The sequence below is a fragment of the Schistocerca americana genome, chromosome 2 (assembly GCF_021461395.2).
Source record: "Schistocerca americana isolate TAMUIC-IGC-003095 chromosome 2, iqSchAmer2.1, whole genome shotgun sequence".
NCBI classification, from domain to species: Eukaryota; Metazoa; Arthropoda; class Insecta; order Orthoptera; family Acrididae; genus Schistocerca; species Schistocerca americana.
In genome coordinates, this window is record NC_060120.1 from 72,384,266 (window position 1) to 72,408,073 (window position 23,808).

The 23,808-nt window shown below is 41.8% G+C and overlaps 1 protein-coding gene across 8 annotated transcripts in view; it reads left to right on the forward strand.

Moving 5' to 3' along the window:
* LOC124594774 (leukocyte elastase inhibitor-like) overlaps positions 1 to 23,808 on the forward strand; it is a 193,857-nt gene that overhangs the window by 32,172 nt on the left and 137,877 nt on the right. For all 8 annotated transcript variants that reach the window (XM_047133174.1, XM_047133176.1, XM_047133173.1 and 5 more), the window contains exons 4-5: positions 17,768 to 17,975; positions 20,918 to 21,132. In XM_047133174.1, coding sequence (XP_046989130.1) covers positions 17,768 to 17,975; positions 20,918 to 21,132 — 423 coding nt within the window. The remainder of the gene's footprint in view (positions 1 to 17,767; positions 17,976 to 20,917; positions 21,133 to 23,808) is intronic.

The window sequence follows — 23,808 nt, forward strand, 5'->3', positions numbered from 1 at the left end:
GCTATGCGTCCAGCATCTTCCGTTTCCGAGAAAACGTCAACCACTCGTGCTTTATGAGGTTGAGCATTATCGTCCATTCAGCACGACGTCTGGACGCACAACACCTCGCAACAACCGTACATGAGGTCCCAACAACAAAGTTAGGAAACTACTGCGAAAGCAAAGAGAGCTTCACTCCAAGTTTAAACGCAGCCAAAACCTCTCAGACAAACAGAAGCTAAACGATGTCAAAGTTAGCGTAAGGAGGGCTATGCGAGAAGCGTTCAGTGAATTCGAAAGTGAAATTCTATGTACCGACTTGACAGAAAATCCTAGGAAGTTCTGGTCTTACGCTAAATCAGTAAGTGGCTCGAAACAGCATATCCAGACACTCCGGGATAATGATGGCATTGAAACAGAGGATGACACGCGTAAAGCTGAAATACTAAACATCTTTTTCCAAAGCTGTTTCACAGAGGAAGACCGCATTGCAGTTCCTTCTCTAAATCCTCGCTCAAACGAAAAAATGGCTGACATCGAAATAAGTGTTCAAGGAATAGAAAAGCAACTGGAATCACTCAACAGAGGAAAGTCCACTGGACCTGACGGGATACCAATTCGATTCTACACAGAGTACGCGAAAGAACTTGCCCCCCTTCCAACAGCCGTGTACCGCAAGTCTCTAGAGGAACGGAAGGTTCCAAATGATTGGAAAAAAGCACAGGTAGTCCCAGTCTTCAAGAAGGGTCGTCGAGCAGATGCGCAAAACTATAGACCTATATCTCTGACGTCGATCTGTTATAGAATTTTAGAGCATGTTTTTTGCTCGAGTATCATCTCGTTTTTGGAAACCCAGAATCTACTCTGTAGAAATCAACATGGATTCCGGAAACAGCGATCGTGTGAGACCCAACTCGCTTTATTTGTTCATGAGACCCAGAAAATATTAGATACAGGCTCCCAGGTAGACACTATTTTTCTTGACTTTCGGAAGGCGTTCGACACAGTTCCGCACTGTCGCCTGATAAACAAAGTAAGAGCCTACGGAATATGAGACCAACTGTGTGGCTGGATTGAAGAGTTTTTAGCAAACAGAACACAGCACGTTGTTCTCAATGGAGAGACGTCTACAGACGTTAAAGTAACTTCTGGCGTGTCACAGGGGAGTGTTATGGGACCATTGCTTTTCACAATATATATAAATGACCTAGTAGATAGTGTCGGAAGTTCCATGCGGCTTTTCGCGGATGATGCTGTAGTATACAGAGAAGTTGCAGCATTAGAAAATTGTAGCGAAATGCAGGAAGATCTGCAGCGGATAGGCACTTGGTGCAGGGAGTGGCAACTGACCCTTAAAATAGACAAATGTAATGTATTGCGAATACATAGAAAGAAGGATACTTTATTGTATGGTTATATGATAGCGGAACAAACACTGGTAGCAGTTACTTCTGTAAAATATCTGGGAGTATGCGTGCGGAACGATTTGAAGTGGAATGATCATATAAAATTAATTGTTGGTAAGGCGGGTACCAGGTTGAGATTCATTGGGAGAGTCCTTAGAAAATGTAGTCCATCAACAAAGGAGGTGGCTTACAAAACACTCGTTCGACCTATACTTGAGTATTGCTCATCAGTGTGGGATCCGTACCAGATCGGGTTGACGGAGGAGATAGAGAAGATCCAAAGAAGAGCGGCGCGTTTCGTCACAGGGTTATTTGGTAAGCGTGATAGCGTTACGGAGATGTTTAACAAACTCAAGTGGCAGACTCTGCAAGAGAGGCGCTCTGCATCGCGGTGTAGCGTGCTCGCCAGGTTTCGAGAGGGTGCGTTTCTGGATGAGGTATCGAATATATTGCTTCCCCCTACTTATACCTCCCGAGGAGATCACGAAAGTAAAATTAGAGAGAACAGAGCGCGCACGGAGGCTTTCAGACAGTCGTTCTTCCCGCGAAACATACGCGACTGGAACAGGAAAGGGAGGTAATGACAGTGGCACGTGAAGTGCCCTCCGCCACACACCGTTGGGTGGCTTGCGGAGTATAAATGTAGATGTAGATGTAGATGTAGACCTGTAGACCTCGTCACGATACCAGGCGCCACTTAATTCTTTCCAATTCACCCGTACGATTTTATGAAGAATTGTTCGAGTGATCAACATAATCCCCGCCCAAACCGTTAGCGATCCTCCCCGATATCGGTCTCTTTCCACTATGTTCGGATCTCGAAATCGTGTACCACATTGCCTTCAGACGCGAATCCGTCGAGAACCACTCTCCAGACCAAATCGGGACTCATCTGTGAAAAGAACATTGGCCCACTCTTCGACTGTCCAGGTGGGATATTGACGACTCTACTCTACTCGTCCCTTCTATAAGGACGCACCAGAGGCATACAAACAGCAGGTCTCTTGATGCGTCGCAGCTAAGGCGCGATCGCCAATTTGTCTATTAAAGCTTTCTTGTATGAATGTATGTGGGCTCCAGTGTAAGTGGTCAGAATCTTATACGATCTGCAACGGGCGAGCTGTGTCCTGCAGACGTGCGTCATGACCATATGACGTGACTGCAGCGTGTGAAAGTAGCGGAGAGGCGCTTACAGAGCAGTTACATTCTCTGGAACTATAAAAATTAATGTGGTGTCACCGCCAGACACCACACTTGCTAGGTGGTAGCCTTTAAATCGGCCGCGGTCCGTTAGTATACGTCGGACCCGCGTGTCGCCACTATCAGTGATTGCAGACCGAGCGCCGCCACACGGCAGGTCTAGTCTAGAGAGACTCCCTAGCACTCGCTCCAGTTGTACAGCCGACATTGCTAGCGATGATTCACTGTCTACATACGCTCTCATTTGCAGAGACGACAGTTTAGCATAGCCTTCAGCTACGTCATTTGCTACGACCTAGCAAGGCGCCATATTCAGTTACTATGAATGTATTCTGATCAGATAATATTGTGAATTATGTACCGTCAAGAGCGACGTTCATCATTAATGGATTAAAGTTAAGTATCAAACTAATTACGTCCGCTTTCTGAATTCTAATTCCTTGTCATGTTCCAGACCCCACGTCAGTATAGTTCTTCCCTCCTCACGCCAGCCTGCGTGAGCTAAAACGCGTGCATTTCGGCCACCATTCGTAACACGGTGTTGGTTCTCCTGCCAACACAACAATTAATAACTGATCTAGAAATAGCCTGAGGAACTTCATATTAGGTACATAACCTTCTGTTGTGTAAAGGAACAATCTGTCAAAATCTGAAGTCAATAACTGTCATAATTTGGAAGTTCCAAAAAAAAAAGTCTGTAGAAACCGTAATTATCCGACACTTAAAAAACTAAATCAATATATATATATATATATATATATATATATATATATATATATATATATATATATGTATATATATATATATATATATATGTTAATAGTTCACCAACTGTGACTATTTGAAAACACCTTCAGTTTTTAGATTCAAATTTGGAAAGTTCTCATTTTAGAAAACCATTCGTAATTTTGCTGTAGTAATAACTTTAAGAATTTAAGTAGATATTTGTGTTTAGTGTTAGGGTGAGTGTGAAAGAGAGTATTTAAAATTTTTTTTAAATATTAAGGATAATAAGTTGCCGTCTCTTTATCTAAGAACAGATGATGAATGCAGGTAGCCGCTAACTTTGTGTAATGTCTTGTCTGTATAGACGTGTATCTGTTGCCTTTAAGATCCCTTCACCTTCACACATAAATCTCTACAGTAAAGTAAGGGCCTCCCATTTCTTGGCTGATCCGTGATAAGACAGGCGAAAAGTTAGACTAATGGAGGATTATTAGTATTACTCTATTTTCATTCGCTCTCTCTCTTTCTTTCCTTTATCTATGTACAGTTTTTAATATAATATTTCATTACGTGAAAACAGCCAAATAGAATCTTTGGTGGAGTCCTTCGTCTTGGTAATCAGCGGCTGGCTTGCTGTAAGAGATCTTTACATTTATTATTACTATTAAACACTGCATTCAGTCGGGAGAATCAATCGTGTGGATAATTTGTTCCTTTTACGAAAGATTGCGAATTCCAGATGTGTACGAAGCCTTTTTGGACGATTTAACACAGACTCAGTGATTGCAGGCTCTCTTCGACACAGCTGAAACTTCTCCACTAATTACAGGGCCAACGTGATCTTCAAATGATTCAGAAAAAACTCATTCGTTCATTCACTCCAGAACAGAAAAGTCACAAACCTTATTTATGAAGGAAATTGTGCATTAAATCCATCTCCATTACATGTCCAGATCTCCGGTGATTCCACGTCTTAATTATTATCCGTTTACAGTCTCTTTCTCTTCAAACAAACCGCTAGCGGCACAAATGTTAATTGGCTCGCTTTAGCGAGAAGAAAAGCAGAATATGTATCTCTCAGAAACACTTCAATCCCTCAACAGATACTCCAGAAGCTGTCCTAGTTACCACTCTAACAACCATGGAGAATGCATATATGCATATCTGTTATTTCAAAGAATAAACGCACTAGAAAATACTTTGGCGTCTTCGAGCTGTCGCCGCATATGTTACGAGAAAATCAGATCAGATAACTTTTCCAAAGTGAATGCATGTGGATGGTTTGATTGAAAATGATTAATTGGTGGGTGGTCGAGGGTGTTTTCTGTGGGCACATTACAAGTACTTATGTGAGTGTATGTGGGACATTCGCCAATATTAAATTTTCAGTTTGTAATTCTCTATAGGAACTTGCAAGTGTTCCAGCTTTGTATCGTGGGAACGAATCCACCAATGGTTCCCCTACTAGTAGATGACTGATGTCCAAGCATGTTTGAATATGTAAGAGACAGTCAGAACCTTCGCGACTATATAGCTAAATTCCAGACGTAAACTACAGCTTAAAGTTTATTTAATTTTATTTGTTGAACAAGAGAGTTTTGAGTTGCTTATTTAAATGATGTCAATGAGCTGAGAGCAGTGATGGTTCTTGCTAGATTTTGGTGCGAGCTGCGCCCTGAAAGTCAGTTCTGATTGGCCGTAATTCTGTACAGCCAATAAGAAGTGAGACGGTTTACCACCGAACGCTTGAGATAGAGGGGCTTGTAGAGGCAGAGAGAAGAAGGAAGTGGTGGACTAGCTTTCATGCTGAAAGTGTCGAACGCATTATGTGTAAAATGAAGTGATATTGTGACTTCCGCGTTTCGGTAGAGTGTTAAAGGTAGCTGGTGTTTAGCATCAACTATTTGTGAAATTTTAAGAGTCGACAGATATTTTGTTCTGGAGAAAATCGCGTGTGTAAACTTTGATGATTTGAACACCTGTGGGCTGATGATCTTTCTTAATAGCAGTAAAAAAAATCCTAATGCAAGTTTAAAAGGACCTTTGAACTTAGAAATTTGAACAGCAACCCATTTTCGGTTTATTCTTTAGAGTTCACAAGACTATTTTCAGCTTTTTGTACTTATAGCGACCTCCGACGTGTAGTTACGAAATCTCAGTTTCTTCAACACCGCTTTTCTGAGATCTCTTAAGTAGCTGCAGTCAGGAGCTACGTGTGCAGATCTGCAGTAGTATCGAGGTGGGTGGATAATTTATGTTGCAGAACCGCCGTCGATGAGCGAAAGAGCGCGTTACGTCGCACTCTGGCAAATAAAGGCCACTCTGTCTAAGCCTTCTCTCCACCGTTTGCCTCAATACAACACGTCCTATGGATGCTGCGAGGTCAGATGCCAGTTGCAATGCAGTATTAAGGCGGTATCGCCGAGCCCTTACAGCCAAATAACGGTCCTGTCTTTCTGATATCACACGCGGTCGGCCCTGCGCTGGTCTTTATGATACAGGTTCGGTCCCAATAAACTGCCGCCACACCCGAGAAACAACAGAACGATTAACGTTAAGCCATCGAACCACATGAGTTTGCAACTGTCCTGCTTCCTTTCTTCCTATGGTCCTCCACTGCAGAGAATTTGGTATGCTTCTTCTCTGTGCCATACTGCACCGCCTGTGACTGTGTATACATCAACTGTGGATGTGGGACTGCGGCAAGCACTCTTCCGTTTGATAGGTGTCCTGATGTCGTCGTTGGCGTGGTTTTCCGTTGACCGAAATACCATTTTCCGTGCAGAACACAATAGTACGGACAATGATTATATCGTGAATTAGACACAAGACGGAGAAACTGCTTTAATTTTGGACACCAGTGTATTATACCTGTAGAATTTACCTTACCTTCATTTTTGGGCAAATGTAATTTTTTGCGCCGTTTCAAATACATGATGTCCGTAAAGTCTCTTTACAAATTAAAATGTTACAGAGTTAAAGGAAAAAAGACACGTGAAATGTTTTACATAATGAGACATACATATTTAAGTTTTTTTGCTCCAATTAATATGTATTTACGTTGGTAGAATTAGCTGCACAAAGTACACGAAGACGGTAGCCGTTTTCTTACTACTTCCGCTGTAACAGCCCCACATCATTGTTGGCAAAGACATAAGTAATCCTCTGCTTGAGATGATTGATGTCCCATATATTTGTCAAAGCCAGTGATATATGATGGTGGTGGCCCTGGCTGTAAGCCACCTTTCCCACCCATGACACTGGAAAGCTTTAATTGGGAATTCACTCACATGTAATCCACAATGTGATGGTGAAGCACCTTACCGGAAAGTTATGGTCCTGTAGTGCTACGCTGAAGAGCAAAAGAAGCTGGTACACCTGTGTAGTATTGTGTAGGGGTCCCGCGAGCAGGCAGAAGTGCCGCACCATGACGTGGATGGACTCTACTAATATCTGAAGTAGTGCTGAAGGGAACTGACACGATGAATCCTCCCGGGCTGTCTATATATCGTTAAGAATACGAGGGGGTTGAGACCTCTTCTGAAAAGCACGTTGTGAGGTACCAGAGATATGCTCAATAATGCTCATGTCTGGGAAAATGGTGGCCAGCGGAAGTGTTTAAATTCAGAAGGGTATTCCTGGAGCCACTCAGTAGCAATTGTGGTCGTATGGGTTGTCGCATTGTCCTGCTGGAATTGCCCAAGTGTGTCAGAAAGCAGAACGGACATGAATAGATCCAGGTGATCCGGTAGGATGCTTACGCACTTGTCACCTGTCAGAGTCGTATCTAGACGTATCAGAGGTCCCATATCACTCCAATACACACGCCCCACACCATTACAGAGCCTCCACCAGCTTGAACAGTTCCCTGCTGACATGCAGGGCCCATGAATTCATGAGGTCGTCTCCATACCCGCCGTACACGTCCATCCGCTCGATACAATTTGAAACGAGACTCGTTCGACCGGGCAATATGTTCCCAGTCATCAACAATCCAATGTCGGTGTTGACGGGCCCAGGCGAAGCGTAAGGTTTGTGTCGTGCAGTCAACAAGCGTACACGAGTGAGCCTTTGGCTCCGAAAGCCATATCGATGATGTTTCGTTGAATGGTTCGCACGCTGACTCTTATTGATGCACCAGTATTGAAATTTGCAACAGTTTGCTAAAGGGTTGCACTTTTGTCACTTCGAATGATTCTCTTCGGTCGTCTTTGGTCCCTTTCTTGTAGGATCTTTTTCCGGCCGCAGCGACGCCGGAGATTTGATGTTCTACCGAATTCCTGATATTCACGGTACACTCGTTAAATGGTCGTACCGGAAAATCCCCACTTCATCGCTACCTCAGATATACTGGTGACGGCGGTGGTTAGTGTTTAACGTCCCGTCGACAACGAGGTCATTAGAGACGGAGCGCAAGCTCGGGTTAGGGAAGGATTGGGAAGGAAATCGGCCGTGCCCTTTCAAAGGAACCATCCCGACATTTGCCTGAAACGATTTAGGGAAATCACGGAACACCTAAATCAGGATGGCTCGAGACGGGATTGAACCGTCGTCCTCCCGAATGCGAGTCCAGTGTGCTAACCACTGCGCCACCTCGCTCGGTCGGATATACTGCGTCCCATCGCTCGTGCGCCGACTGTAGTACCACGTTTAAACTCACTTAAATCTAGATAACCTGCCATTGTAGCAGCAGTAACCGATCGAACAACTGCGCCATACACTTGTTGCCGGCCGCAGCGCCGTTTTCTACCTGTTTACGTATCTCTGTATGTGAATACGCACGCCTGTACTAGTTTCTTTGGCGCTTCAGCGTACATATTCAGTTTACAGGTCCAGGCAAACATATTTTTTATTGATGTCTCTCCGAAGAAAAATGGACTAATGGCGCGATTACACACGATGCCACGCCACACATTCGCCTTTGGACTATCTCTCAGAAGTTCCGTTGACACACGTGGGTTTTATGACCCCCATGTTCTCGCGTTGTATATATTCAGCTTCCCTGAAAGATGAAAGGTTGACTCACCACTGAAACTAATTCTGGTGACAACTGTTTCACCCGCAGACAGTCGTTACAGCATGTTATCTGGAAAGTCTTGTAATTTTGGTTTACATTGTGACTCCTACAGCAATTGCACTTCGTAAGCGTAGAACGGCAAATTAATTTACGTGGCAAGTGTAAACGTTGGAGAGCGACACGGATAGACTTCTGGAAGATCTTACACGAACGATGTTTTCCTAATATTTTCTTGATAGCCCACTCTTCCTTTCTCCAATACTATTCCAGTCTCCTCATATTTATTGCGCCACTTAAGGAAGTGACGGTGGATGTCATCAGTACGTAGTTGTGTGTTCTTGCTGAGCCTACATCTCCCATATCTGTTTCAGTACATGAGAATATATAATGTGACTTCCCCTGAAGAGTTAGTTTCACTGTATCTCATCCATCAACAGGACATCTAAAATATACACAAATGCATTATGATTAAAAACTTAGCAAACCAATGAGTGTATAGTACAAATTTGATGACGATATCTCATCGGTTTCCACTGTCATGAATTTTTGGAGCAGAAGAGAGACCTCATCCATGAGGTGTATGTAGTGGGGAAAAGGTCATAACGGAGAATTTGCTTTCGAAAATTAAATCTTTTGTCGGCTAACTTTCTAGTACTCAATCTGTCTGCTCCATACGGCAGCGTAGGAGTGCCATTTGACGGTATGTCTTTTTCTCTGAATCTCTGAATTTTGCTGGGCGGGGGGTTGTTGTGAGTTGACACAGTTTATTTCAAAAAGGTTACATTTGTATGTACTAATAACAGCATTTTTTAAATTTCTAGTTATAAGTTGATGTTGTTGACCAGGTGTTTCTCCTCAATAACCCTTATCAAATCCCCAACTTGCAGGAGCCTCGCTGCACAATTCCTCCGTAAAGTACCAATCACTAATATGTTGTTTTTAGTGCTATTTTTATTTTGGGCTAGGTATGTTGCTGCCTCTGTCATCGCAGCTTCATTTTCTGCCAGAACTGCAATGTCATCTAGACAGTATTACACATGGGATCTCCAACTCAGCTTTGCACATTCCCATTTCTCTTCATTCAACGGTGGATTTCCTTAAGCGGTGTATTAAGCAATACTGGTGAAACAGATTGTCTCTCGTGTAATTTCTCTGTCTAGTAATTCACCTTTGCTCATACCCCTGAAAAACATGTAGGCGCTAACTAAAATTGGCTCTGAGCACTATGGGACTTAACATCTGCGGTCATCAGTCTCCTCGAACTTAGAACTACTTAAACCGAACTAACCTAAGGACATCACACACATCCATGCCCAAGGCAGGATTCGAACCTACGACCGTTGCAGTCGCGCGGTTCCGGACTGAGCGCCTAGAACCGCGAGGCGCTAACTCGAAATATTATTTACATACATAAAAGAACTGATCTCAGTCTATCCTAGCATCCTCAGACTTCTCTTTGCATGTGGCTTTAGGGCTTCTTAATATTGTAGACTTTCGTCAGTTACCTTTCTCTTTACCACGCTTTACTGCGCTATACGTCATCATTTAATTTCATAAACGCCGACTCGCTTAATTCATTTCAAATTTTTCTAGCTGCACAATATTTTTTGCCCCATCTTTGGCCGCCACACTTCATAAAGTAAAATTATCGTAAGCGCCTCTTGAAATGACCTTAAGAGTTCATTGATTCTTGCACAGTAAGACCATCACCTGTCTACTTTCCTAGTAGACAGCTATGTTGCATCGTTGATGTACGCCACATTTACTCCCAGAGAGTTATCGGTGGAAGCTTCAGAACTGACTTACTGACTTACGGCCAGTAATCATGCGCACGATGGTTCCAGAGCGCAGAATCAACATTAGCAAACTCAGATTTCCACAGGGCTATTCCTCGAATTTTAACAGTGCATAAAATAATGTATGTAACAAAATTTCGTCCCTTGCACGCTTTCGGTGGAAAATCAGCGTCAAAGAAAGGCATATGGGAAATATTCCAATCGCGAGAAAGAAAATTATTCTCATTCAAAATGCGGCACAGTTTGAGCACTCAGCAGCGTTTTGCGTCAGAGCACTCGAGTTCGAATGCTCTATTAGGGTTCGATTTTTCTAATTTTATACTGTGTGATATAGTATCTGGCTCCTTAATTGTTTCACAGCAAGTACAGCAGTCCTTGCCCAATGGAATAATTTGATGTTAACACAGAAATAAGAGTGCAATCATTTGTATTATGTCAATTTCAAACACATATTCAGGCTTTAAACTTTAACTCCGTTCTTTTCCACACACTAAACGCCTCCACGCTTTCCTGTCCATTGCCACCATTGCTTCCCTTTTCTTCAGTTATATCCCTTCCTTCACCGTAAAAAGAAACGACTCCTCTCCTCTCCTTTTTGTTCTATTCGTGATTATTTTATCCTAGGTAGTTCCCCTGCAGTAATGTGCATCGCATACTCGCATCATTTGAGTGCAGGGATCTGCACTACATCCGAGCCTACTTTCCCGCATACCCTCCGCCCATTGGTACTATCGATTAGTATCAACTACCATATGTACCACTTTCAGTACTATTACACTTGCTTAGGATGTCATCAGTACAGCTAGCAACCCACTTCACAGATAATTTCAAAACTCTATTACTATTTTTACTATTATCATATGACTACTGATTTTAAATGGCTGTCAAATGAAAACGAATGTCTCGAGAACGAATCGTTATTGCTACGCTTTGTTGCATTAAAACAACGAGGAATTTCATATTGGCTGTTAAAGAAGTTTTGTAAGTTTCTTTCGTGTCATAACTAGCGAGAGTATGATGGTAAACCATTTTATAGCAACGCCCCATTGAAAAGTCATGAAAACATTTCGTTCTTGTTAGGATTTGTTATTATTAAATATCAATAACATTTCGGCGATTGAAACTTGTAATATAAGTACGAAATCAAAAGCAGTTGAGTTCTAACACGTACTACGTGATCAAAAGTATCCGGACATGTGGCTGAAAATGACTTACAGGTTCGTGGCGCCCTCCATCAGTAATGCTGGAATTCAATATGGTGTTGGCCCACCCTTATTAGCCTTGATGACAGCTTCCACTCTCGCAGGCATACGTTCAATCACGTGCTGCAAGGTTTCTTGCGGAATGGTAGCCCATTCTTCACGAAGTGCTGCACTGAGGAGAGGTATCGATGTCGGTCGGTGAGGCCTGGCACGAAGTAGGTGTTCCCAAAACACCCCAAAGGTGTCCTATAGGATTCAGGCCAGACCTCTGTGCAGGCCAGTCCATTACAGGGATGTTATTATCGTATAACCACTCTGCCACAGGCCGTGCATTATGAACAGATGCTCGATCCTGTTGAAAGATGCAGTCGCCGTCCCCGATTTGCTCTTCAACGGTGGGAAGCGAAAAGGTGCTTAAAACAACTATGTAGGCCTGTGCTGTGATGGTGCCATGCAAAGCAACAAGGGGTGTGCGCCCTCTCCATGAAAAACACGACTACACCATAACACCACCGCCTCCGACTTTTACTGTTGGCACTACACACGCTGGCAGATGACGTTCACCGGCATTCACCATACCAACACCCTGCCATCAGATCGTCACATTGTACTGTGACTCGTCACTCCACACAACGTTTTTCTACTGTTCAATCGTCCAATGTTTACGCTCCTTACACCAAGCGAGGCGTCGCTTGGCATTTACCGGCGTGATGTGTGGCTTATGAGCAGCCGCTCGATCATGAAATCCAAGTTTTCTCATCTCCCGCCCAACTGTCATAGTACTTGCAGTGGATCCTGATGCAGTTTGGAATTCCTGTGTGATGGTCTAGATAGATGTCTGCCTATGGCACATTACGACCATCTTCAACTGTCGGCGGTCTCTGTCAGTAAACAGACGAGGTCGCCCTGAACGCTTTTGTGCTGTACATGTCCTTTCACGTTTCCACTTCACTATCACATCGGAAACCGTGGAGCTAGGGACATTTACGAGTGTGGAAATCTCGCGTAGTGACGTTTGATACATGTGACACGCAATCACCTGGCACGTTCGAAGTCCGTGAGTTCCGTGGAGCGCACCATTCTGCTCTCTCACGATGCCTAATGTCTACTGAGGTGGCTGATATGGAGTACCTGGTAGTAGGTGGCAGCACAATGCACCTAATGTGAAAAATGTATGTTTTTGGGAGTGTCCACATACTTTTCATCACACAGTGTAGCATAATTCATTAAGGTGAGACGATACAGAACTGAGGGTTCGTGTCCCACTTGTGCCAAACTTTTTTTACCCCTTATCGATTTCTAAAACGTTGTGGGAAGTTTGTATGAAGTTAATAAAAGAATTTCTGTAATATCTGACGTCATGCGAATATAAGTGCACGCTCTGCCAGGAGTGAGTTTTTCGATTTGGTGAATTTTTGTAAGCTGATGACCTTCCTGAGTGGATATATCTTTCATTTTTGTATTATTACATGTTCAGAGTTACTGAAGTTTTTATTTGTGTATACCGCAGACAGATCAACATGACTAGCATATGTCAAGAAAGAAAATGTGTGTTTTAATAGAGCTGGCATATGAATTCTATGTGCGTCCGTTTTCGTGAACGAACTGTATGGTTTGCGAGCCAAATAAAGCCGACAACTACCGCTGCGTAGCGCTGAGAGTTCAAAATCATGTTAACCAGGTCGTGGCATGCGCCGACGACGCTGTGTCGTGTGACGGGGGATATCCTGTCTGCGTGCATTTTAACGTTAGCTCCCTTGTCCCATACGCCGACGGCTTTAGAGAACAGGTGTGTGTTTGGATCAACAGCTCATTTCGACGAGTGAAGGGTTTACAGGCTTTTCTACAAAAAGTCAACAGCTGGGAACAAAGTAACCCACAGTTAAAGTACTCCGCTGTACGGTTGTATCGTACTTCCCTCTTGAATTTCTCGTCAAACAGCGTGAACAGTAGTATTGTAAGTAGGCTGTTTAGGTTTTTATATTGGTAACGCGCCGGCCGAAGTGGCCGTGCGGTTAAAGGCGCTGCAGTCTGGAACCGCAAGACCGCTACGGTCGCAGGTTCGAATCCTGCCTCGGGCATGGATGTTTGTGATGTCCTTAGGTTAGTTAGGTTTAACTAGTTCTAAGTTCTAGGGGACTAATGACCTCAGCAGTTGAGTCCCATAGTGCTCAGAGACATTTGAACCATTTTTGAACCATTGGTAACGCCACGTAGTGCTCTGTATGCAAATCACTGACTGTGCTATGTGCAGTCTGTGGCTGGTTTGCATTGTTGTTGGCTATTGTAGTGTTGGGCAGTTGGCTGTTAACAACGCGTAGCGTTGCGCAGTTGGAGGTGAACCGCCAGCAGTGGTGGATGTGGGGAGTGAGATGGCGGAGTTTTGAGAGCGGATGATCTGGACAGAGACAGAAAGTTTGTAAGACTGGATATCATGAACTGAACTGAACTGATATATATATTATGACTTTTGAACACTATTAAGGTAAATACATTGTTTGTTCTCTATCAAAATCTTTCATTTAATGTTTTAACGTTTCTGAAACATACAAAGTAACCATAATAACAAGCACAAGGAAAGGAGCACACTAATTTCCGCTGACTGATTACAGTAAGGATATTGACAAGATAACACTGTGAAACGTCCCCTTAGAAAAACTGTACATGACTGTGCTTAAACTGACACACAATATTTTTAGCGCAACGGAATCTGACTTTCAATAATCCCTACAAAAGAATGGCCCTGACTAACATTACCTTTCACAAATCACTTACCCCACAAAAATCTTCGTTACTCAAGCTACTGCAATACAGCGAGCGCCACTACTGCAAGCTAAATAAAAGATTTAAACTACTGAAGGCACTAACTACTGATAGGCATAGTTAGCAAATGAAAGATTTTGATAGAGAACAAACAATGTATTTACCTTAATAGTGTTCAAAAGTCATAATATATATATATATCAGTTCATGATACCCAGTCTTACAAATTTACTGTCTCTGTCCAGATCATCCGCTCTCAAAACTCCGCCATCTAACTCCCCACATCCACCACTGCGCAACGCCACGCGCTGTTAACAGCCAACTGCCCAACACTACAATAGCCAACAACAATGCATACCAGCCAGACTGCACACAGCACAGCCAGTGATTTTCATACAGAGCGCTACGTGGCGTTACCAATATAAAAACCTAACCAGCTTACTTACAGTATATCAATCACAAACTCTGAATGCTTTTGATCCCTAATGCATCTGACAAAAGGGATGGAGTCGTCGCACATGAACGTGCTGCTAGGTATCCAGTTCGACGTCATCCAGAGAAAAATGTATTTCATCGCACTCTAGCTAACGAGGAAGTCATTCTAGAAGCTATGCCCAAAGAACGCCAACGAAGTATAGGTCACGAAACAACACATGAGCACTGACGTGTGCAAGAAGAAGGACTGCACCCCAATCATATTCATTAAAGTGATTCAGCATCCTGAAGACTGCGTCCTACGTATGCAGTTTTGTAAATGGTTCCAACAACAACAGGAAGCTAACGACAACTTCCTAAAAATTATAATACGGCCTGATGAAGCTGTGTGATGGTCTCTTCAGTATCTACAACGCCCACCATTGGTGTCTAGTTAACCGACATGTCAGCTGTAACTTTAGACGTCGGGCCCACTTTAGCATCAATGTATAGATCAGGACAATCAAGTATTTCTAACAGTTTGCTTGAATCACTAGACGATATTGCACGTCACGTTCAGCCGGGGTTGCGGTTCCAGTATGATGGTGCACGATGGAAGAAATGCGAGATTTTTTTGAGGAACAGATCAGTGCTGGAAATTCTGTTTTAAGGCCTCCGCTTGTTCCTGATATCGATCGCTGGATTTCATCCTGTGGGGATTCTTGAAGAAGCACGTCTATTCTGCTCTGCTGATGAATTTGCAAGAACTCTTGTAAATATGGACGCAGCTATGCTGCAAAGAGTTCAAAGAAGCGTAATGAAGCCAGTCGCTAAGTTTTTGGAGGTGCAGGGAGGTCGCATTGAGCATTTGCTTTGAAGAGCATACACGTTTTATGAAAGGTATGCTTTCACTGATAATAAATTCAGTGTGAATGTTTAAATCTCAACATTGATGAGTTTTGTAGCCATTTCTGTCCAATGACAGGTAAATTATTTTTAACAAATCATTACTCCCCATGAATTTTTCTGAAATATCGGGGCAGTAATAGTTCTCAAGTTTGTTTGTGTGGTCGACCTCAGCAGCAAGCATATAAATACTTGTTTTCTAAATAAAACTGCCTTTTCCCGCTGCTAGTTACTTTATTTATCCCATACGCGTTTCGCCTTCTCCTGTTCTAAGGCATCATCAGTGGAATCTATAACGATACAGTTTTGTTAGTTACAGATTATCAAACATTTCACTTCGCGATTTTTTGTAAAAAAAAAGTAATTACTTACAATTTTCTGATCTGCGTTTCCTTACATCTGGTCCGGAGGTCGCACTACCACTTTTATCACTGCCATATAATCACATCTCTGTGTTCTCGCGTTCCACACACTGATCACCATGTTTCTCACTCTTTTTTGTGGTGGACTATTGTTCTTTTGTCACTCGATACAACTATTTCGTCGTACACCGCTTTTCACAGCGTAAATATTGCGACTCCATTACGTGTTTCATCTTCTTTGGTATGTTTACCTATTTGTTGCCGACCTAACGAAGTATGTGTTCATTACTAACTTCTACTATTTATGATGTTTATACCGTGTGTGTGAATGAGTGAGAGAGAGAGAGAGGGAGCCTGGAAATATGGGACAAACCACTCTACATTTGCAGAACACCTAAGAGAAAGTGACCACAAACCAACCACCTGAGAATATGACACGAAAATAATTAGAATCAACAATAAAAAACACCTCCTGACCATGCAAGGAATTTACCACATACATAATACCAAAGCAGAAGGGAAAATCCTGTTGAATGACCAAGTACACATGCCAAGCAATTCATTATTTACACTAATAGATAAAATAATAGTATAACGTTCACAAAAAGTATTAATATAATAATATTGTGCAGTGTAATAATAATAGAACCCAACATCTTTACACTCACTCATCCATGAACCCCTCCACAGAATGTTGAAACGAAAAGTCAAAACAGCTGTCACCAAAGTTTTCAGCCTCTCGCTAACAGCTAGTACGCCTGTCACTCCCCCCCCCCCCCCCCCCCCGCCCCCCCAAAAAAGGTCAACTCTATCATCCTCTGTAATTATTTTTTATTTACAAAAAATCGCGAAGTGAACTGTTTGATAATCTACAACTAACGAAACTGTATCGTTATAGATCCCATTGATGATTTCTCAGAACAGGAGAAGGCGAAATGCGTATGGCATAAATAAAGTAACTGCCAGCAGGAAAAGGCAGTTTTATATACAAAACGAGTATTAGTGATAGTTCTGTTCTTTACAGAAGCTGCAGTTGTAGGATATGTATCAAAACAAGAAAATAAAAGGAAATACGCTTAGATCCAGAATCGAACTCTGAACTAGAGTATTCTAATGCGAAATTCTACTCACTGCACCAACTGGGAAACACATCTATACAACGCTGAAAGAAAATATTTGTACATATGACTACAAAGTTGCCGAGCTTATGAGTGTCAAGCAATCCTGCAAAAGACTCACTGGGTGATTGATCCAAAATGGAGGGTTACTCTAATTTCGAAGAAGTTATTGGGAGATTTAGCTTGTAAAACCTATTTCAGTAATTCTAAGGCCCTGTTCGAACAACGAAATCTGTAACACGAGGATATGTTAGAATTCAATAAGAAACTTCTGTTTGACTTAACTCTTATTGCAGCATTTCTTTGAGCCGCATTGGTCTGTATTTAAACATGATCTCCTTGATCGTTGTGAAGTGTTATGGTGAACTGCATTCGGCAATATAAACTCACGAAATGTTATTTCGAAATTTACTGGCAAATTTTCGTATCATTGTGCTCATTTGCCACTCATTTTCTCCAGCATTCTGTGATCACAATCGTGTACTTTCCCCTAGGTTAGTTCACTGAAGGTCAATAACTTGATGTTAAAAACTAGTAAATAAATAAAAGTTAAAATTTCTCAATAAAATGAGCTCACTGAATCCAAAGTACCAAATACAATTCATACAACTAACGGAGCTTTAACCATAGTTATTTTTCACTCACTCGCCGTAACTTTATAGGTTTTTTTTAATCAAGAAAGTCAATATTTTAGAACTGTCAATGAGTTCTAGAACTGGGCAGCATGTACACATTACACTGTAGGTTTGATGCAATAGCTCTATAATTTAGTTCTTCTGTCTTTAATGTAAGATAGTGCGGCGTGTACTTTATTATGTGTATGGTGAGAAAGAAATTCTTTGTGCTGTTGTTTTAATATCGTTTGAACAATGTTTCAGGACAACAACGATGTGCTGCTTGACATAGCGAACAGAATATTTCTGAAAGCTGGTTATGGCATTAAAGAACGGTTTAATCAGTCAGCAACTAGATTCAAGGCTGGAATAGAAGAAGTTGATTTCCTGCAAGAACCACAAGCAAGGAAAACAATAAATGACTGGGTGGAGAAGAAGACAAATAATAAAATAAAAGACATAATTCCACCTGGTGAGCATAAATTATGGTCATTATAATAAAATAAAGACATCACTCGTAATTAGTACCAGATGAAGAAAATATTTCCGCTAACCTTTTAGATAAATTATACAGGCTGCCTTAAAATTCGTCTCAGACAAGAACTTTGACAGTTGTTCAACGTCATAAATTCTTAGCCCATTTCATACATTGCCTATGCTATGGGATAATCATGATTCTTCCTTTATTCATTTGTTGCGTTTGTCAGCACAACCATTGATTTGTATAGACTGACGACAGTAACGCAGTGGCGCTGTAAATGAGTCATCAACGTCATAATTGAGTGACTTGGCGGAAGGTAATTCACCTCTGTTGTTATTAACTTAGTTTACGAAACTACCTTTGCAAAGGAAAATCCTGCAGTATAGTCTCACCTTAATTCTCGCACCACTTCAAAGTTTGACAGAGGCATTAGTGCCACTGGTGCCGAGAAAAATCTGAAATCTATCTAAGGACCCGACAGCATCCCTCTCCGAATCTATAAAGAACTTGCGGCTGCATTAGTCCCTGTTTTAAGTAAAATGTACATTATATCCCTCGAACAAAAAATTTTGCCCTTATAGTTGGTAGGACGAGCTGGTCAAACCCGTCTACAAGCAGGGTAGTGGAAGTGATCTACAAAATTACCGTGAGTTGATTCGGGGAGGAGACCAAACTGCGAGGTCATCGGTCTCAAAAATTACTGTCCAATACTTTTGACATATATCTGTTGTAGAGTATTACAACATATTCTGATCTCAAACAGAATGAGATATTTCAAACAGAATGAAAGAATTGGTCGTGTGAGACCCAACTCGCGCTTTTCTCGCATTGCATTCTGAAAACCAGGGATGAAGGCCGTCAAGTGAATTCGGTATTTCCTGCGATACGAAAAGCATTTTACTCGGCACGACATTTACATTTATTATTGAACGTATAATCGTAAGGGATACCAAGTAAAAATTGTGACTGCACACTTCTGTATAGGAAGGACGCATTTCCATCGACAACTGTACAAGTAGCTTCTGGCGTCCCTTTGTAGGTGTGCTGGTATACTACATGTTATACAGGGTGATTCAAAAAGAATACCACAACTTTAGGAATTTAAAACTCTGCAACGACAAAAGGCAGAGCTAAGCACTATCTGTCGGCGAATTAAGGGAGCTATAAAGTTTCATTTAGTTGTACATTTGTTCGCTTGAGGCGCTGTTGACTAGGCGTCAGCGTCAGTTGATGCTAAGATGGCGACCGCTCAACAGAAAGCTTTTTATGTTATTGAGTACGGCAGAAGTGAATAGACGATAGTTGTTCAGCGTGCATTTCGAACGAAGTATGGTGTTAAACGTCCTGATAGGTGGTGTATTAAACGTTGATATAAACAGTTTACAGAGAATGGGTGTTTGTGCAAAGGAAAAAGTTCTGGACGGCCGAGAACGAGTGATGAAAATGTAGCACGCATCCAGCAATGTTAGAGAATTGGCTGTTCCCTCAGCTCGAACAAGAAGCACAACAATTCATATTTCAGCAGGATGGAGCGCCACCACATTGGCACTTATCTGTCCGTAACTACCTGAACGTCAACTACCCAAGGCGATGGATCGGCCGCCAGGCAGCCCGTGACAGAGCACTTCATCACTGGCCGCCAAGAAGCCCTGATCTTACCCTCTGCTATTTTTTCTTATGGGGGTATGTTAAGGATATGGTGTTTCGGCCACCTCTCCCAGCCACCATTGATGATTTGAAACGAGAAATAATAGCAGCTATCCAAACTGTTACGCCTGATATGCTACAGAGAGTGTGGAACGAGTTGGAGTATCGGGTTGATATTGCTTGTGTGTCTGGAGGGGGCCATATTGAACATCTCTGAACTTGTTTTTGAGTAAAAAAAAACCTTTTTAAATACTCTTTGTAATGATGTATAACAGAAGGTTATATTATGTTTCTTTCATTAAATACACATTTTTAAAGTTGTGGTACTCTTTTTGAATCACCCTGTATATTAATGACATAGCAGACAATGTTAACAGTAACTTCCGACTTTTCGCAGATGATGCAGTTATCTCTGACGAGGCGTTGCGTGGAAAAATCAGAACAAATATTCAGTCAGATATTTATCAGGTATCAAAGTTCTGCAGAGATTGGCGACTTTGTGGTAGCCACTGTCGAACTGGGCGCTCGGCTGCCTCAAACTGCTCCGTGGGTCGGTCAGCAGGAGCCATCGAACAAATCACTTCAGGAACATGCTGAGACAATTCATGCTGAGACAATACATTTAACAACTCACACACTTAGTTCCTTCTTCATATTTGTCCAACAAATATGGTCTTCTATCTGTTGATGACCTAGCACCGATGGCCCTTTGAAAGATAGCCTTCCTTGACGTTCTTTTTTCTTCAGTCGCCAATCCTATTGCACATCTAGACTATCAGTTTTCGTGTGTACCCAGCAGTTGCGCCGGTGACTTCTCGCATATTTCCACCAGCCTTGTTACATTTTAACTTCGACGACCCACATACCACATTACAGTTATCGTTTGAATTGTGCGGAAGAAACAGCAACTCTGCCTCCCTCCTCCCCCAACTCACACATCGCCCCATGCCGTTATAGTTAATTGTGAATTTACATGTTGATAAGTTTAGTGAGCTACGTGGTTAATAAAGGGAGTTTACATGTTGACTTGATGGTCATAATTCTGTATCATCTGATGAGTATGGGACGCGCTGATATAAGATTACAAGAGCTACTTGCTAAACTACTTGCTCTGACTAAATACTGTTATAATTGGTGATCCTTGTATCGATATCAACCAAGTCTAGATTCAATGTTAAAATTCACTCATAATCATAGAAAAATCTCGCAGAAGATATTGACTATTTACGTTTGCTGCTTGGATGTGTGAAAAAGATTTCTTACTGCTAACCGTTCTTTCTTTCCAGGTATCTTGAACGGCTTAACTCGGATGGTACTGGTCAATGCCATATACTTCAAAGGGGACTGGCTCAAAAAGTTTGACGAGGATACAACCTCACCTTTACCTTTCCACTCAGCTGTGGGACAATCAAAGAATGTGGACATGATGTTCCTCGAGGAAGAATTCAAGTACACGGAGATAAATGATTTAAACTGTCAAGCTCTTCTGCTTCCTTATAAGGTACTGTTGCGACGATAATGACTGTTGATGACTGATTGTAAAGCTAACATGAACACGAAAAGAGATGAAACTAATTCAGGAGCAAATAGTCGTATATTAAATAAGGGACAATTTTGGGGAGGAAGAAAAAAGTATAGAGTGCAATGTATGTACCCTGATTAACACCAATAAAGATAATATTTTCTATGTGCTCATGCTGCAGCTATTGCTTTGCCTGGTTGTGCGTGGCATCAAAAGAAGAAGATATTTGTTGAAACTTGTTTTCTTATACAAGGTATGGAAACGTGCCATCGAAGCAATGTATACTAATGGAGACCGGAAAGAGAGATAGCGTGCTAGAACGATGTGGCGTGTTGTCATTCTGTCTGGTGGTCTTCTGGAGCCCGTAACATTATAAATTTTCTCTTGCATCAATCTCCAGAAATATTTTGTATAGCCCGCCATGACTTTCATCTTCTACGCCAATCGCTTCACCTCAGAGTAGCATTTACGTTCAAAGAACTTGATTCTTGGATACGTTCCAATCTCCGTATTTACCTAGAGATTTTCACTCTAGTGATTGTTGTAGTACCATGGAAGCTATACCCTGATGTCTTAACACATGTAGTATCACCTTGTCCCATCTGCTAGTCAATGTTTACCCCGTGTGTATTTCCTCTCGGATTTTGCGGAAGACAGCTTCATTTCTTACATTAGTCATTTCATTGTCAACCTTCCTCCGTAACAAAACATGTAAAATAGTTAGGTTTTCCGGGTTTCGCACAGTCCATGATATACTTCCAAACAATGCTACGCTCCAGATGTATATTCTCAGAAATTTCTCGCCTAAATTAAGGCCTATGTTTGATACTAATAAATTTCTTTTATCGAGAAACCCCTTTTTGCCTGTTCTAAACTGCTTCTAAAATCTTGTTTATAACGCACGTCATGCGTTGTTTCGCCGGTAACAAAATGCTTTTACGTTACTATTTGGTCCCCAATTTTGATGTTAATTTTATCGCTGACTTTTCTTCTGCTAGTCATTATTTTCGCCTTACTTTAGTTTACTATAAGTCCATATTGTGCGCTCATTTCAATGTTCATTCCAATCAACAGCTCCTGCAATTATCCCTCATTTTGTATTCTTTTATTTTATTGAACTTTTTTTTGTTCTTACAATACAGTCACATTAGGATTTCACAAAGCGTGGAACTCATTTCGACCAGCCAGTGGTCACTTTAGGGCTATAGGTACATGCTGCAAGCAGTTTTAGCATGAGCCCGTTGCCGGCATTGTGAACCTCATATGTGATTGCTACGTAACAAAATAAAAATTGAAAGAACATAATTACTCCCTTACTCAGCCTCCATGGTAACATTCATTTATTCCTCTTTTCCATGAGGTTAGCAATGTCATCATAAAATATTATTAGTGATGTCCTTCCACTCTAAATTTTAATCCCTGAGAATTCCTGCCTTATACATTTTTAATACGAGCACTTCTCTCTTACTGTGCCATTATTACGGTTGCTTCTTGGATATTGTACACGTAGCATCATGGTCAGCTTTCGCTAAAGCTAAAATTTTTTTTGTTATTGTTGAGAATTTCGTATCACAGTATTTGCATTCTCAGGCACATCATCATTCCTCAGTATATCTACATTCCACTTCTTTACACGATTCTAATTCAGTACACTTTTCTCATCACTAAATTGTGATCTGAGTCTATCTGCTCCTGAGTACAATATGTGTTCAGCATCTTATTTTGCAATTTCTCTCCCACAATTATGTAGTCCAGTTGGTATCTTCCCGAGTCTCCAGGTCTTTTTCAGGTATACTTCCTTCTATTGTGATTCTTTAACAACGATTTACACTTGCGAGCTTGAATATTTTGTAAAATTCAAGGAATATTTCTCCTCCCTCATTCCCACTACAAATCCGTAATTCTTTCCCTTACTTTATCGTTACAAACTCTCTTATTTCAATTTTCACTTGGTTACCCCTTCAGTACCCTCAAATACTTTACCACTTCTGTTCCCAACATTTAGGAATTATCAGGTCAGTAGGTCGGAAACCCCTTGACGCTGCTCTATTTAGAAAAGACCTAAGACCAGAAATTTCCATTGGTCGCGAGAAACTGAAACTCTGTTTTCAAATGTACCTTTACGAAGGAAAAGGTTCCAGGGCTCTATGGAATCCTTTCAGATTCTATACTGAATCTGTGTCTGAGTTAACTTCACCGTTAACTGTAATACGTCGTAAATCTCTCGAACAAAAATCCGTGCGCAGCAGTTGGAAGAAGGAGGATGTCACGGCAGCCTACAAGAAGGGCAGCGGACGTGACCCACAAAACTACCGACCAATCTACACTACTGGCCATTAAAATTGCTACACCAAGAAGAAATGCAGATGATAAACGGGTATTCTTTGGATAAATACATTATGCTAGAACTGACATGTGATTACATTTTCACGCACTTTGGGTGCATAGATCCTGAGAAATCAGTACCCAGAACAACCACCTCTGGCCGTAATAACGGCCTTGATACGCTTGGGCATTGAGGCAAACAGAGCTTGGATGGCGTGTACAGGTACAGCTGCCCATGCAGCTTCAACACGATACCACAGTTCATCAAGAGTAGTGACTGGCGTATTGCGACAAGTCAATTGCTCAGCCACCATTGACCAGACGTTTTCA